Source organism: Saccopteryx bilineata, chromosome 2 (assembly GCF_036850765.1).
Source record: "Saccopteryx bilineata isolate mSacBil1 chromosome 2, mSacBil1_pri_phased_curated, whole genome shotgun sequence".
NCBI classification, from domain to species: domain Eukaryota; kingdom Metazoa; phylum Chordata; class Mammalia; order Chiroptera; family Emballonuridae; genus Saccopteryx; species Saccopteryx bilineata.
This window is the reverse complement of record NC_089491.1, coordinates 389,629,552-389,644,346: the sequence shown is the minus strand read 5'-3', so window position 1 is coordinate 389,644,346 and position 14,795 is coordinate 389,629,552. Positions and strand designations below refer to the sequence as shown.

The window sequence follows — 14,795 nt, the reverse complement described above, 5'->3', positions numbered from 1 at the left end:
TCCCTTATATTTCCTCTCATCTTCATTCTCTTCTGTTCTCATTTCTCCTTTCTTAGCCTACAACTAGGAACTGGGCATGCGCGCCTTCAAGACGTCAATCTGGACATAAGCCTGCTAGACACAACGAGGGAGGCTGGTGGTCCAGGCACGCGGGGCTTACGCCTCACGCGGGGTTTACGCCGCAAGCGGGGCTTATGCTGCACGTGCGGTTTACGCTGCACGCAGGGGCAGGAGGAGGACACTCCACCGAGCTGGAAGGCTCAGCTCCGTCCGTCCTCTGCGGACAATGTGTTGGTCCACCGCTCAGTTCCAGCCATGGCCCAAACCATCGCACTGCAGCTCGTCTCTCTAGCTCTGCGCTCCTGAGCGCCAGGGTCTGCTCATCATCAGTGGATCTAACTCTCCTGGGCGCTTCCGCTCCTAGCCTTCCGTCATGATGAACCCTGCCAGAGAGCTAACTAGGCACCCACTTTAATCCCAGGGGACAGGTGCTGTACATGTCTAATTTTTCTTCCAGTGGATACCCCACTGTCGTGCAAAATGGGCATTAAATGTCATTTGCAGAGGATGTGATCAAAATCAGAAGTACCCAGCCCCAGCCGAAGAGCACCCCTCCGGAGCATGGGCTAACAACAGCTTGGCCCACGGAAGCCCTACAACTCAGCCATTCAGACAGAGATAAACAAACCAGTAGTATCACTACCCGTCACTGAAGAGGAAAACCTACTTCCTCAGGTGAATACAATTAAACCTGAAGGGTTAAAATGTTTCGCATCTTTGATCCTTACACAGAACCTCAATGGCAGCTTGGGGACCATCCTCGGGTCAAAGGTCAAAAAATTATTTTAAGTGTAACTTTTACAATGCTATCTTACCAAATCTGATTCATTATATTTTAACTGATTTTCAGATTAAGTCTTGGAGATTTCTAGTAACTAAGAAGTCATCTTTTCAAACATTTCTTCTATTTGACAAAATAAACTTGGGGAAGGACTTCCTCTAAACTAAAAACGAAAAATAATAATTGTTTAAATATCAGGCTAATACCACAGTTTATTTCTGTACAGATACTGCAAGTAACTCTCAAGGATAATTTCCAGGATAAGCTTAACATCTAATCAAATAATCCTTTAGAGTCCCAAAGTACAGATTCAAACACCAGCACAGAACTCCTTCAGGTGCTACGTCCCATTTCAGCCACAGCAAGGGACAGCTCTCAGGCTGCCAACCACCAAGATTTCAGTCTTACAGTTCACTGAAATCTCCACTGTCCTAAGTACGGAGCTAAGCACAGCAGGTGCTCAGTAATTCACTTTCCACAGGTATGATGTCACTCTAACTCCCTAATGCACTGCTTCTATGTATTTGTACTTGTCAACCTGGTTTGAGTGCCTAAGTAACGAGGGAACAAACTAAGGTGTGACGTAAGGCTAGGCTTTTTCAAACAGACCAACAGTAAATATACTTTACAATGTACTGTAGAAGGCATAGATCAGTCATCAAATTCGTATCAAGTACAGCCCATGAATACGTTGGTTAATAAGTCATAATACCACTCTCCTCATGCTGAACTATCACACTTGCTCAAGAACTCAGGGTGATAAACAAAGGTGATAATCATACAGCAGGTATCGACGTGACTATTACCAGTTTGAGGTCCCAAGACTGCCTTCAAAGTAGCTCTTAAGGGTTGGGTTTTTAACAGTATCTCAGCAGAGGCCCTCAGAATAGGGTCAAATTACATATAGTGGACAACAGTTTCCTATTTTCACTGTTAAATTCCTTCAAAACTTGAGTAAGCATTATATGGTTTCAAATGTTATCAAATTAAGAAAACCATTTTAACATCAAAATGAAGTACGTTCTTTCTCTTTGAAACCCATTAGCCGTGGCTAAATCAACCCAGACTACAAGAACAGAGCACAGTGCTGATCAGCACGGCACACTGCGCACAACCTGAGGACACAGGACGTGGTCATGGAGCAGCACTTCCCCGCTTGGGGAGAGCAGCGAGACTGTCAGCTGTACAGGGCGGGTTTCTCTTAAGAGCCAGCAGCGTAAAAGCGGACATGACAAACAGGTAACAGGGCACGGCAACACTCATCCGGAACAGTCCGAATGCATCTTTCTTCCCACCTACACTGCGGTAGCACAAAATAAAAATAGAAATAATGCACATTCCAAGGAAAACGACATTTTATTTCAACAGCTATACTCCAGAGCAAAAGTCTCAGCGTCTTTCTCTTCAGATGTCTGCTGGTTATGCGCAAAGTTTCACACATGTATTCATCTTCCTGCGAAGAAAGTCTGCAGTTCTCGTCACGTTGTAACAGAACATGACCAAAACCAAGAGGACTCATAGAGACTCAGGAAATTTTTCCCACCATTAATTTCTGATTTTTACATGAACCAGCAAAGAGACATGCTCAACAAGGAAGGAGGCTAACATGGTAACATTTTGCTCACAATAAACTTCAAAGTAGGTAGCCTTTTATATTAATAGACATCCACTCCCCAAAATCCAATAAGGAACCAAGACTCCTTGTCTCATCAAGCCACTGTGACAAACTCTCAAAACAGGGGCGTGACAGGGAGACGGTCAGCTTGGATGTCTGCAAGCCCATTCTCAATTCTTACAAATTGGGACATTGCTTATTGCTCTAAGGATTTTAAGTTCAAGGACAGTATATACACAGCTTTTTTTTTTTTTTACTCCTTAAATTGCCCCCCCCACCTCAAATGTCAATTTTCCTAAAGCAGCGTACACAGAGCGAATAGTCATTAGACATCTGAACAAACAAATGGATAAATGACAATTACATGGAAACCATCCATGCATTACAGGTTCTGACCAACACGCACCTGCTGGGTACAATCTATGGGCCAATCTCCATTTCTGGCCATTCTTAATTTGTTTGTTTTTTAAATGAACATATTAAGTGGCATTGACACTCACAATAAGGACAGACTGTGACAGCATGATGACAAGGTGTGCATTCCCATACACCTGTCAAACCCAGGAACAGGGCGGTACTGAGCGCAGACAGAACCATGGACGGAAGCCCCGCCGGTCAGGACCGAGTAAGGTTGAGGTTAGCGGCAACAGCACGTGCGCGGTTTCCAGGAAACCTTCAGTGAGACTGCTGTTAGCCCTAGCCCCGCACCTTGCCCAACCCAGTGCGCCGCCTCCTGGTCCAGCCGCCCGCCTGCTGGGCCGCCCGGCCCTGTGCCCAGGGCGGCCGCCCAGCCGAGCTCCCCACGCCATTGCAAAAGCCTGAAGTGTAAACCGTGTTAATGCATCACATGCATGACGCACAGAGCGCTGGGGACGCCCCCGCACCAGAGCACGGCCACCGGCCACCAGGAAGAGGCCCTCCATGCAAGACTCCCGCAAGGAACTCAAAGAAACAGTTTTAGAAATGCCCACATTTTCCCTGAGAGTCAGAACAGAACAAATAGTTGTATTGCTTACAGCACGAAATGACACCAAATGGGCTCAAGGAGCAAAACTAATAGCGGCTCCACCTACTTTCACTGCCATGATCTGGGCGCTGGGCTTGTGGACCATCTTGTTGACGGAGCCGTACGCCCCCCGTCCGATCTCCCCCAGGTCCTTCAGGTCCTCGGCCGTGAAGTCCCAGTGCTGCTCGGGGGAGATCTTCAGCTTCCCCGACGACTCGATGCTGTGCGTCCTCAGCCTCTCTCTGGAAGACATTGGGGGGCAATTGCCACAACATCAACAGGATTGGACTTTTTTTTTTTTTTAGCTAGCAGCCATTAAGGTGTGGGAAATCTGTTTTCTCATAATTGACTAAAACGGTCCTACCTCCAGATTTGGGGAGGTTTTTTTGTTCCCATCATCTAGTTTTTTTAAATATTGAATTTAAAAAGGCCCAAATTTAGATCATCAATAAACATGGCTTTCATGAGATTCATAAAACCTATTTCCATTTATCGAAGAAACTAATTCTGCAAACCAGTTTTCGTTTCCAGATATAAGGTCTTTCCCATGCAGGCTGTATTATCAAATGCAGAGTCCCAGGAGCTATGAATGCCATTTCCAAAATGTTCTTAACCTACCTTACCCAACAATATTTACTCCAGGGCCTCAATCCCTAATACATATGTGCACAACTTGGCTGCACATTAGAATCATCTGGGGAAAAATTTTTAAATCCCATGGCAATTAAATCGGAACATCTAAGGAAGACAAGAGGCAGAAAACAGTATTTTTAAAGATCCCCAGGTGATGCTGGTCAGGTCTGGAAACTAGTACCTTCTTGACAGCCCTGTTCATGCTAATAGCGTGCTGGGGGGGGGGGGGGCTAAATGAATAGTCAGCTGGTTCTAAGAGGGAAACTGCAGTGTGCTATTCAAATGGGAAACGTTTAGCCCTGTTCAGTAGATAAACCAGTGGGGTGAAAACAAATAGTTCAGGAAAGGTGCTCACCATATAGATGTCCATTAAATAAAAACATCACCTCCAAAATCCCAACCTAGAGATGTAACCATGCTTCATGAAAAGCAAATCCAATGAAAACTGCAAAATCAATCTCACCTCCCTCTCTCTCTCTGTCCACGCACACACACAAATAGGTAGGAATAAACTCTATCAAATAAGAGTGAAACATACATAAAAAAAAAACATTCCACTATCACCTACATTTTTTTCAATTTCATATTAAATATTAGGATCTCTTGTAAAATCTGATCTGGTGATAAAAGCAAAAGTTCACGTGCTTGGTTATTTTTCTTCTTCCAAAATTTATGAATGTTTTAAAAGTGTGCCCCTGGAATAACCATGTATACTATCATAATTTTAAAAATAACCAAGATTCAGTCAAAAGGTACAAACTTTGAGTTATACAATAAGTAAGTCCTGCAGATGTAATGTTATAGTTACTGATACAGTATCATGTATCTAGAAATTGCTGACGGTGTAGATCTTTAAGGTTTTCAGCACACACAAATTTGTAACTGTATGTGGTGATAGATGTTAACTAGACTTACTGTGGTGATCATTTTGCAATATACACAAATATGCAATCATTAAGTCATACACCTGAAATGAACACAATGTTGTCAATTATACCAGTGGTCCCCAATCCCTGTGAGAATAAATACTTTATATTATTTCCATTTTATTTATATTTAAGTCTGAACGATGTTTTATTTTTAAAAAATGACCAGATTCCCTCTGTTACATCCGTCTAAGACTCACTCTTGACGCTTGTCTCGGTCACGTGATACATTTATCCGTCCCACCCTAAAGGACGGTCTATGAAAATATTTTCTGACATTAAACTGGTCTATGGCCCAAAAAAGGTTGGGGACCACTGAATTATACCACAATAAAAATAAACAAAACCTCATCCAGGTATAAAAAAGATAATAGCCAAGACTCAAGATGATAGTTCAAAGATGAATACACTTTGTCTAAATAACAATTTAGTGAACTAGCATTCCAAAGACCAGCTTTCAAATCATACTACTGTCAGAATACCAGCTTTAATTTACTCGTTCTTTCAGTTTACAAAATTCCTTTGCCGATGTTATTTCTACTCTAGAATCAGAAGTGACAGAAGCCTAGAACTCAGTGGCGTAAGTGACCATTTAGGCATGAAGGTGAAGCCAGAGCAAATGTTTCAAAGTGGAAACCAGATCTCTAGGCAAGTACTTCAAGCGCAGAAACTAAAATTTTCAGTAATCTTTTTCATGATGTGGATGGATGAAGCCAGGAAGTATTCCACATATAATGATTATTTTTCTGTGATCAGTGGCAAGTAAACACCATCTCCATGGTGCCGTTTAATCACTGATGAAAATACACGGTACCAGCCTACCACTGAGGGAGCTGAAAAAAGGTGACTAAAATTATGTGTAAATTGGAAGAAACGTTTTTAAAGTATTCACTAATTCAAGGGCTGTAGTAGAGAGCCTCAAAGGGGTCCCATGACATCCACTTTCCTGATGTTCCCAGCTCTGCATGAATTTAGATGGAACCTGTAACTTGTTTCTAACAAAATATGGCAAAGGATATCACTCCCAAGATCACGTGTATCATGTAACATTTATCACTAGCATTTTTGGAAACAAAATGAATGTTATTTCTTTCCTATATAAAAATCACAGGCCCTGGCTGGTTTGCTCAATGGATAGGATATCCCAGGGTTCAATTCCCAGTCAAGACACACAACAGAAGTGACCATCTGCATCTCTCTCTCTCTCTCTCTGCTTCTCCCCTTCTCTCTCTCTTTCCCTCCCACAGCCAGTGGATCGACTGATTCAAGTGATGGCCTCAGAGCTGAGGATAGCCTGGTTGCTCCAGACGTGGCTGGCTCAGGTGCTAAAATTAGCTCAGCTGATTCGAGATTCGGCCCCAGACAGGGCTTGCTGGGTGGACCTGGTTGGGGTGCATGCAGGAGTCTGTCTATCTTCCCTCCTCTCAAAAAAAAAAAGAAAAAGAAAAAAGAAAAATCACAGAACAGTAACAGTATAACATCTATTACTTTAAAGATTGACTTCTCTTTGGGATATCACTTAAGAATAGGGATTGTATCTTATCAGAAATAATTCCTAAATACCCCTCATGTTTCCTTTCAAAATTTCCTAGGTATAATTTATACAGAGTATCCTAGCTGCCTTCAGTGAACACTCTCCAGAGGCCCAACTCCAAGCCCCTGGTTATCAGCCTGGGAAACCCAGCCAAGAGCCCCCGTGGCAAGCTCGGCCAGCTGCCATGCAATAGCCATGCTCTTCTTTCCAGCGGGGTCTCCTTTTCTCTGGGGTAGCAATACACCCACTGTGACTCTTCCTAACTGCTATGGACTGAACTGCGTCTCCCCAAAACTCACATCAAAGCCCTAGCCCCCAGGGAGACTATACTGAAGACGACCTATCAGGAGGTAATGAAGAATAAATGAGGTCACAGGGTGGCGTTCGGAGCTGATGGAAACTGTCCTTACAAGAGGAGACGCTGAGAGCGGCTCAAACAGGAGAGTCCCGTCCCCCCCCCCCCCCCCCCCCCCGACAAGGAAGAGGTCAGGTGAGCACGCCGCAAGATGGCCGCCACCTGCAAGCCAAGAGAAGAACCTTCAAAAGGAAACCGACCTTGTCAGCCCCCTGGCCCACCCAGGCTCCCAAACTGTGAGAAGTAAATAAAGTTCTGCTGTTCAGAGCAGCCAGTCTGTGGTATTCCGTAACGGCAGCCCAAGCAGACGAAGATGCCAGACCGCCTTGCGGTGCGAGGCAGCAATATGAACGCAGTGCTTAAAGAAGATGACTCAGCTAGGAGAAAGGTCTTCTGTCCATTCCCTTCTCCCCTTCTGGCTGCCCGATGACTGCGATTCCAGCCACCCTCAAGGCCCTTGGGAATGGAAACCATTCACTGAGAAGGAAGGAGCAGAAAAGTAAAGCACTTTAGACTCTGATGACCATGAGGCCACTATATCAACTCTCGGCCTGTCCATCTCCAGACTGCACCTACAGAAAGAGAAACAAACTACCTTGCTCAAGCCATTATTTGTCCTTGCCTTTGTGTTGGTGGTGAGACAGCACCAGAAGCACCAGAATGTCACCAGCGACTGGACCTTGGTTCAACCATTGTGGCACTTGAGTTCTGGCTCAGAAAGAATTCAGAGCCAAGACCCAACTACAAGCAAATATTTATTTAGAGGGTCACAGAGGTAGAAGTGAGCCAGCTGGGCTGTGTGGGCTCAGGAAACAAGAGACAGAGGCAAAGAAGGGCCCTTGGAGTTGCGGGGGGGGGGGAGAGCTGGGGGAAGGACGGAGGGAAAGGTAGGCTTCTCCTCCCCTCCCCCCTTCTCTCTCTCCCTCTCTCTCTTCTCCTCCCCTCCCCCTTCTCTCTCTCCCTCTCTCTCTTCTCCTCCCCTCCCCCTTCTCTCTCTCCCTCTCTCTCTCTTCTCCTCCCCTCCCCCCTTCTCTCTCTCCCTCTCTCTCTCTTCTCCTCCCCTCCCCGCCTTCTCTCTCTCCCTCTCTCTCTTCTCCTCCCACAGCCACGGCTTGATTGGCTCAAGCACATCAGCCCCACACACTGAGGATGGCTCTGTGGAGCCTCCACCTCAGGTGCTAAAAATAGCTGGTTGTGAGCATGGCCCCAGATGGGCAGAGCATGGGCCCCAGATGGGGGTTGCCAAGTGGATCCTGGTCGGGACACGTGGGAGTTTGTCTATCTCCCCTCCTCTCACTTAAAAAAAATTTATCAAATTGTACACTTTATATAAGTGCAGTTTACAATAGGCTGTTACACCTCAGTAAAATTGTTGTGAGAGAAGGCTATCCTTGGGCCGCACAGCCTAGGATGAAAGGGACCTTCCTATCACAGGTCTGTAGTTCAGGGCATGTCCGTAGTGAGACATCCAGAGCTTGGTGCAATACCAGTCCGAGCACTCCCTGCTCCAACAGCAATTCCTTCATCTCCTTGCTCTCTTAACACTGTACTCCCAACTGACAGTCGAAAGTGTAAAAACACAAATCTCAGTCTACACTGCTATTACAGTCTTTCTCTACGTCTACCCACAGCACTACTCAGAATGACCACACGTCCCCGAAAAAACGTGTCCACATCCACTTCCTCTGCCTCCGCCCGCCCCGCTCACAGCCACGAGCGCCTTTCCTCCGACACTTCCGCAGGAATGCTCCTCGAGACTCTGCCAACTGTCCCTTTATTCGGGTCGTCATTTTATCAGAGGTCCCACTGAGGTCAGCATCCAGTTATCTTAATTTTCTGTGTTCCATGTTATCGCCTTCGTTCTCAACAATGTTAGCGGGACACTTCAGTTCACCTATGATTTTGTACTACAAACCTGAAATTGCATAAGCAAAGTCAGAACCATACTGCTCGAGGTAAGTAAGAACCAAGAGTCCTAGCTACAGTTCATTTATAACCGGTAGCTGACTTTTCATACCACTACTGTGTGGACTGTCTTTTTTTTCTTTTTATTGGATTTACTGGGGTGACACTGGTTAACAAAATGACACAGGTTTTGGGCACATAACTCTATAGCACACCATCTGTACACTGTACTGTGTGCTCACCACCCCAGGGCAGCTCTCTGTCCATCACCCTTTATCCCGCTCTCCCTCCTCTACCTCCCTGGGAACTGTCTTTTCAACACATCATTATAAAATAACTATATTCTCAAGCTTACTTGTATTACTTCTGGGGGACAATTATCCTAACAAGTCAATGAAAAAAAAGATTTTATAGAAATAAATGTATTTCTTTTTTACTGAATTTATTGTGGTGATATTGTTTTGCAAAACCATACAGGTTCCAAGTGTACAGCTCAAACAGCGTCTGCACCCTGCATCGTGTGCCATCACCCCAAGTGAGGTTTCTTCCTGTCCCCATTTTCTCTGTTTGCCCACCCCCACCCAGCCCTTCCCCTCTGGCTGTCACTACACTGTTGTCTGTGTCTTTGTGTCATAAAGGTTTTATTGAAATAAGTTTTTTATTAACAGACACATTTAGGAACACATGTACTTGATGTACCTGATACTTTCAGAAGTTCCCAAAGGAGACCTGCCAGGAGCTAGCTACTCTTAGCATAGAAGGTGGTCAAAAAAGCTAATATCAAGTCCAACACCATACTCAGTGGACAAAACTGTGCTCCCCACCCAACAAAAGGCAGGGCATCTGGAACCTCAGGAGATGAGCTTAGCTTTACAGACACAGTTAAGATAAGGGTCTCAAAAAAAGATCACTGTAGATTAGGGGAGGCTCTAAATACAATGAGAAATAGCCTTAAAATAAGAGACAGGAAAGGAGAAGACAGAACACAGAGACATGGGGAAGGAGGCCGAAGGAGGTCGGGGGCAGCAAATGGAACTCTGCTGCCACAACCCAGAGAACATCAGGAGCGGCCGGAGCTGAAGAAGAAAGGAGCCGCCCCCTCCAGAGCCCTCCGGAGAAGCAGAGCCCTGCCAACATCCCGACTTCAGATTTCTGGCCTCTGAACTGCGGGGGAATACATTTCTGTTGTCCACCAAGCCTGCAGTAATGGGTGGCAGCCCTGGGAATTCAACACACCATCTAAATCCAATCCAACATCTAAATTTTTCTGTAAAGGGACAGAGAGTAAATATGTATTTGGGCTTCACCAGCCATACAGTCTTTGTTGCAACTATGTAACCGAATGGGGGTGACTACAGCCCAAAAAACTTTATTTACAAAAACTAGCAGCTGGCCGCATTTGGCATTCGCTGATCATATAATCTCAATAATATTTAGTCATCTAAATGATAATGTCACTTAAGTGTGATATCATTTAATTAAATCTATTCATTTTTCATATATTTTCTCTTTCAAATTTATAATAAGCTCTAGAAGAAACTTCAGTTATCCATCAAACCCTATAGTTTTATTTCCAGAATTTAATCTCAAGACACATTTCAAGCTTTTTCTTAAAACTCCCCCACATATCAACAGGGAACGGACGGAACAGTCTGATACCTTTCCTGGTTCAATCAGGTAAACAGGCACATTCAGGTACTCCCACATCTTCGTAGCTTACAGCAAGTAAGAGCTGATTACTTTAACATTTCTTCTTCCTAGACGTGAGAACGTGATTCCTCAAACTTTCCAATGCCTGCTCATTTTCCTTTAATAAATAAATATTTTGTGTCAAAACCACCACCCATAAATTCAATCAATTTGCAGTCTTTTCTCCTCCTATTTCATTATCACACTCTCCTACTTCTCACTGACCAGGACTTTGATTTCCTGAAAATGCTATCATACACAGCTTTTTTCCCAAAGCATTTTTGATATATATTTTTTTCCAAGCCAGCATATACTAACAAGCCTCAAGCTGTTTCACTGTCCTCACCACACAGTGCTGGCTCCAGAGCCAGACTCCTCCACAGACAGGAAAGGAAGAGAACACATACCCTGCACACCACTGCACCTGCTCGTCTGTCCATACTGCTAGGCTGCGCGGATGGCCCTGCGCTACACGTCCTTCCGCAATGCAGCTCGACTAGCTCCGGAAATTTCCACAGCAACCTCAGCCTGCCGATTGCCATGGAAACTGCCTGCTTCCTGGCACTACTAAGAAAATAAGTATCTTTGCTAAGATCTAAGGTAAAGCAAAAGAAAAAAAACTGAAAAGAATTACTCAAACATTCCAAACATACATTTTTAAATCCTGATGTCCATAATCCGTGAACAGAGGTATTAATTCCACAAATGTGCAGCGTTTTGAAGCTGTACAGATTTATGAGGTGGAAAGCAGTTTGCATCACCACGGAAAGGAGTATTATTGGAGAGAATAAGGTAACGTTCCCCTTGGCCTCTTGCTGCTGCAGACAGCGTACTCTCTAAGAGCCGACAGGGAGTCCGCTGGACTCAGTCTACCATTACAACAGTGATTTCTGGGCTGTTTCTTATAGAAAAGGTTACAAAAACTGCTCTAAACCAACAGGTAACAAGTTTTTTAAAGATCTTTTCCCTGTTTGAGCCCTACTCTCCACTGGTGGCTAAAACCCTTTCCCCCATGTATGTAAGAAATTAGAATCGTTGAAAGTGCATCCCAGGAGTCATTGCCAACCCAGCAGCCTTCCTAACTCACTGGAGCACATCAGACACAGCTGACGTAATCCCCACCCGCCTGCCCTCTGAAACAACGCTGGTTCTGTGACACTGCACCCTTCCTAATTTGCTTCCTACCTCTCAAGTGTCTTTCCCATTACTGCCTGTTGCTCCTATCGACCCAACCTCTAAATGTTCCGTTTCCTCAGGGCTCACGCCCTGGACCCAGTTCTCATCAAGATACACTCTTCCTAGACAACGTTACCATCCATATGCTGACCACTCTCAGCCTTGATCTCCGGTCTAGACTCTCTCCTTTGGACAGCTACACTCTTTCTTCTACACTCCCTCGTCCACCGACGCTCCACACCCAGAGTCCCCCTCTCAGTAATGGCAACCGAGCCCATCACCCCGTGACAGTTGTTCATACGGAAAACAACGCACCAATAATACAAGAATAAACTGTTTGGAGTACTCACCACTGCAGACCTACTTTTGCCCACCCCCTGTATATTTTGCTCATAGTGTCTACCTCTAAACCTGAATCTTCCTGAAGTAGAAATATCCCTTTTTTTTTTAAATAAGGACCACCCTGCGTCCAGCGCAGTGCCCAGTAGAGGTTAGTATTCAACAAACATTTGCTGAATGCACGAAAGAACACGTACTGAGTAGCTTCGGTTTCTGATGGTTCCCAGTTGCTCAGAAAGCTTTCATGCACTTCCTGGACTCTGAGACATCCTTATTCCATTCCCGACACCCCTTTTTTGGCCTCCACTCAAACTCTCAAGTAAGGAGAAGCACACCTGTCTCACTTGGCTTCAGCAGCTCCTCACTCAGGAGAGGGGCAGTGGTCACCACCCGCGGGGGCCTGCCGTCCTCTCTGTACCCACAGTCCTCAACGATGGACAGCCCTGCACCCCAAGGCTCAGTTGTCAATGTCTGGAGACAGTGCTGGTTATTACAACTGGGGGCAGAGGGTGCTACTGCCATCTAGGGGCTGGACTCCAGAGCTGCTGCTAAATATCCTACAATGGACAGGACCGCTCCCTGGAACAGAGAAGTATCCGGCCTAAAATGTCAATAGCGCCAAGGTTGAGAGGACACAACTAGTTACAGCAGGGTCCCCAAACTATGGCCTGCGGGCCACATGCGGCCGCCTGAGGCCATTTATCCGGCCCCCACCGCACTTCCGGAAGGGGCACCTCTTTCATTGGTGGTCAGTGAGAGGAGCATAGTTCCCATTGAAATACTGGTCAGTTTGTTGATTTAAATTTACTTGTTCTTTATTTTAAATATTATATTTGTTCCTGTTTTGTTTTTTTACTTTAAAATAAGATATGTGCAGTGTGCATAGGGATTTGTTCATAGTTTTTTTTATAGTCTGGCCCTCCAATGGTCTGAAGGACAGTGAACTGGCCCCCTGTGTAAAAAGTTTGGGGACCCCTGAGTTACAGTCTCCTTACACTGGCACTCTGTGAAGGACTTAACATTTTTTTAATTAAAAAAAAATACAGTTCACCAGCACAAAGTTATTCTTTAAAATTGTTTTTAATTTAAAAAGTGAAAATACTCTAATGGCTACCAGTAAACAAGGTAAAACATACTACACCTTATACAATGTAAATAAGATATATAACTGATTGAAAATAGGGTGTGTGCAAAAGAAGCAAAAACTGTTTCATTGCTCACGGCAATCATTTTGAAATACTTAGGATAAATTCTCTTTGAATTTGTATCACTGACTTATAAGAGATAAAGAAACACTGTGTTTTTTATATTTACTTATAAAATAAAAGAAAATCTTTGTCTTGTCCATGTGAAAAAAAAGAAAGAAAATAGGGTCTGTGCTAATCTGAAAGTATCTTCACAATGTGCGAAGTTAAAATAAGCTACAAAGAGCATACACTAAAATTGTGTGTTGTGTTTTTGTATAGATACTTTAAGGACATACACAAATTATTATGTATTTTGATATTTGAACAAGTGTTTCTGCAAGGACTATTCCATGTATACGGTTTTGTCTTCAGAGAGAAATATTAAGAGAATGAAGCTTACTTTTTATTTTGTAACTTTCTGCACCAACTGAATTCTCTTACCACAAGCATGTATTACTGATTTTTAAAGGGTAACATGAACTATCCAGATGGCAAGATTATGGACCATTTTGGATTCTTCTTTATACTTGTATGACAGAGAGAGAGAAAGGAAGAGGGGTGAAAGACTAGTAAATGTTCCTTCAAATACAAGCGCAGGAAAGACACCACATCCCCAGGAGGCCCCAACCACTTAGGAGGACACCATACCCGATCACGTGACTGTTGAAACACATCGTACTTTGAGAACAAGGACCAAAAAAAGCCCACAAGTACCATTCAGTGAGAGTAAATAATATACTTACAGTTTTTATTGTTATTTTCCTGGCTTTTTTAAACTGAAGTATCATTTTCATATAATGAAATGCAAAGATCATAAGTAGATACTTGGATGAGTTAACATATGTATACACCCTTATATATACATCATAACTTGAACAAGATATGAACAGTTCATTACCCCCGAAAGTTCTCTTGTGCCATTCTTGTCAAAAAAATAACAAAAATAAATAAATAAAACTTCCTAGACCAGTGAGGCTTTTTCTGCTCACATGTAATAAAGATAAATTAGATATCAGAGACCCTCTTGGCCTCAACAAAGACATTCCCTTAAACTTAGAATGTATGGTTCCAAAATGTTTAGTATAAGCACCACAGTGCAGTCACAGGCATCATTATTAGTATAAGCACCACAGTGCAGTCACAGGCATCATTATTCGTTTCCAATGTCAGCTTTTTGAGCTAGTGTCTCTTCTTGTACACGTCTGGCATGCTGTGAAGATGAAAGGGCTGTTCTTTCAGAAAAACAATTGCCTGGTGCACTCTGAATGACTCCGTACACTGAGGGCATTCACACAGTATTCAGCACGGCAAAAGCACAGAATATACCAACAGAATATCTACACCTGCTCAGGTCGAGTTCATATTCAGAACACAATTTTATCACCAGCTTGCACATCTTATAAAATACCTCTGGGTACTGAAAAGCTCCCGGTGCCTGGGATAAGCCAGTCCTGATGGGAATGGAAAAAGCGGCCACACGTGCTTCTTTAGCTTTTTCCTTTTACTCTCGTTCTACAGCTCACTCTCTCATCGAAAGAGCCACGGGGCAAAACGTGCACGCCCACTGCATCTGGGTGGCAGGCACAAGA

The 14,795-nt window shown here is 44.1% G+C and overlaps 1 protein-coding gene across 3 annotated transcripts in view; it reads right to left on the bottom strand.

Moving 5' to 3' along the window:
* The window catches only part of MAP2K4 (mitogen-activated protein kinase kinase 4), a 96,438-nt gene that overhangs the window by 43,309 nt on the left and 38,334 nt on the right, over window positions 1–14,795 (bottom strand). For all 3 annotated transcript variants that reach the window (XM_066264287.1, XM_066264288.1, XM_066264289.1), the window contains one exon: window positions 3,530–3,704. In XM_066264287.1, the coding sequence (XP_066120384.1) occupies window positions 3,530–3,704 (175 nt within the window). The remainder of the gene's footprint in view (window positions 1–3,529; window positions 3,705–14,795) is intronic.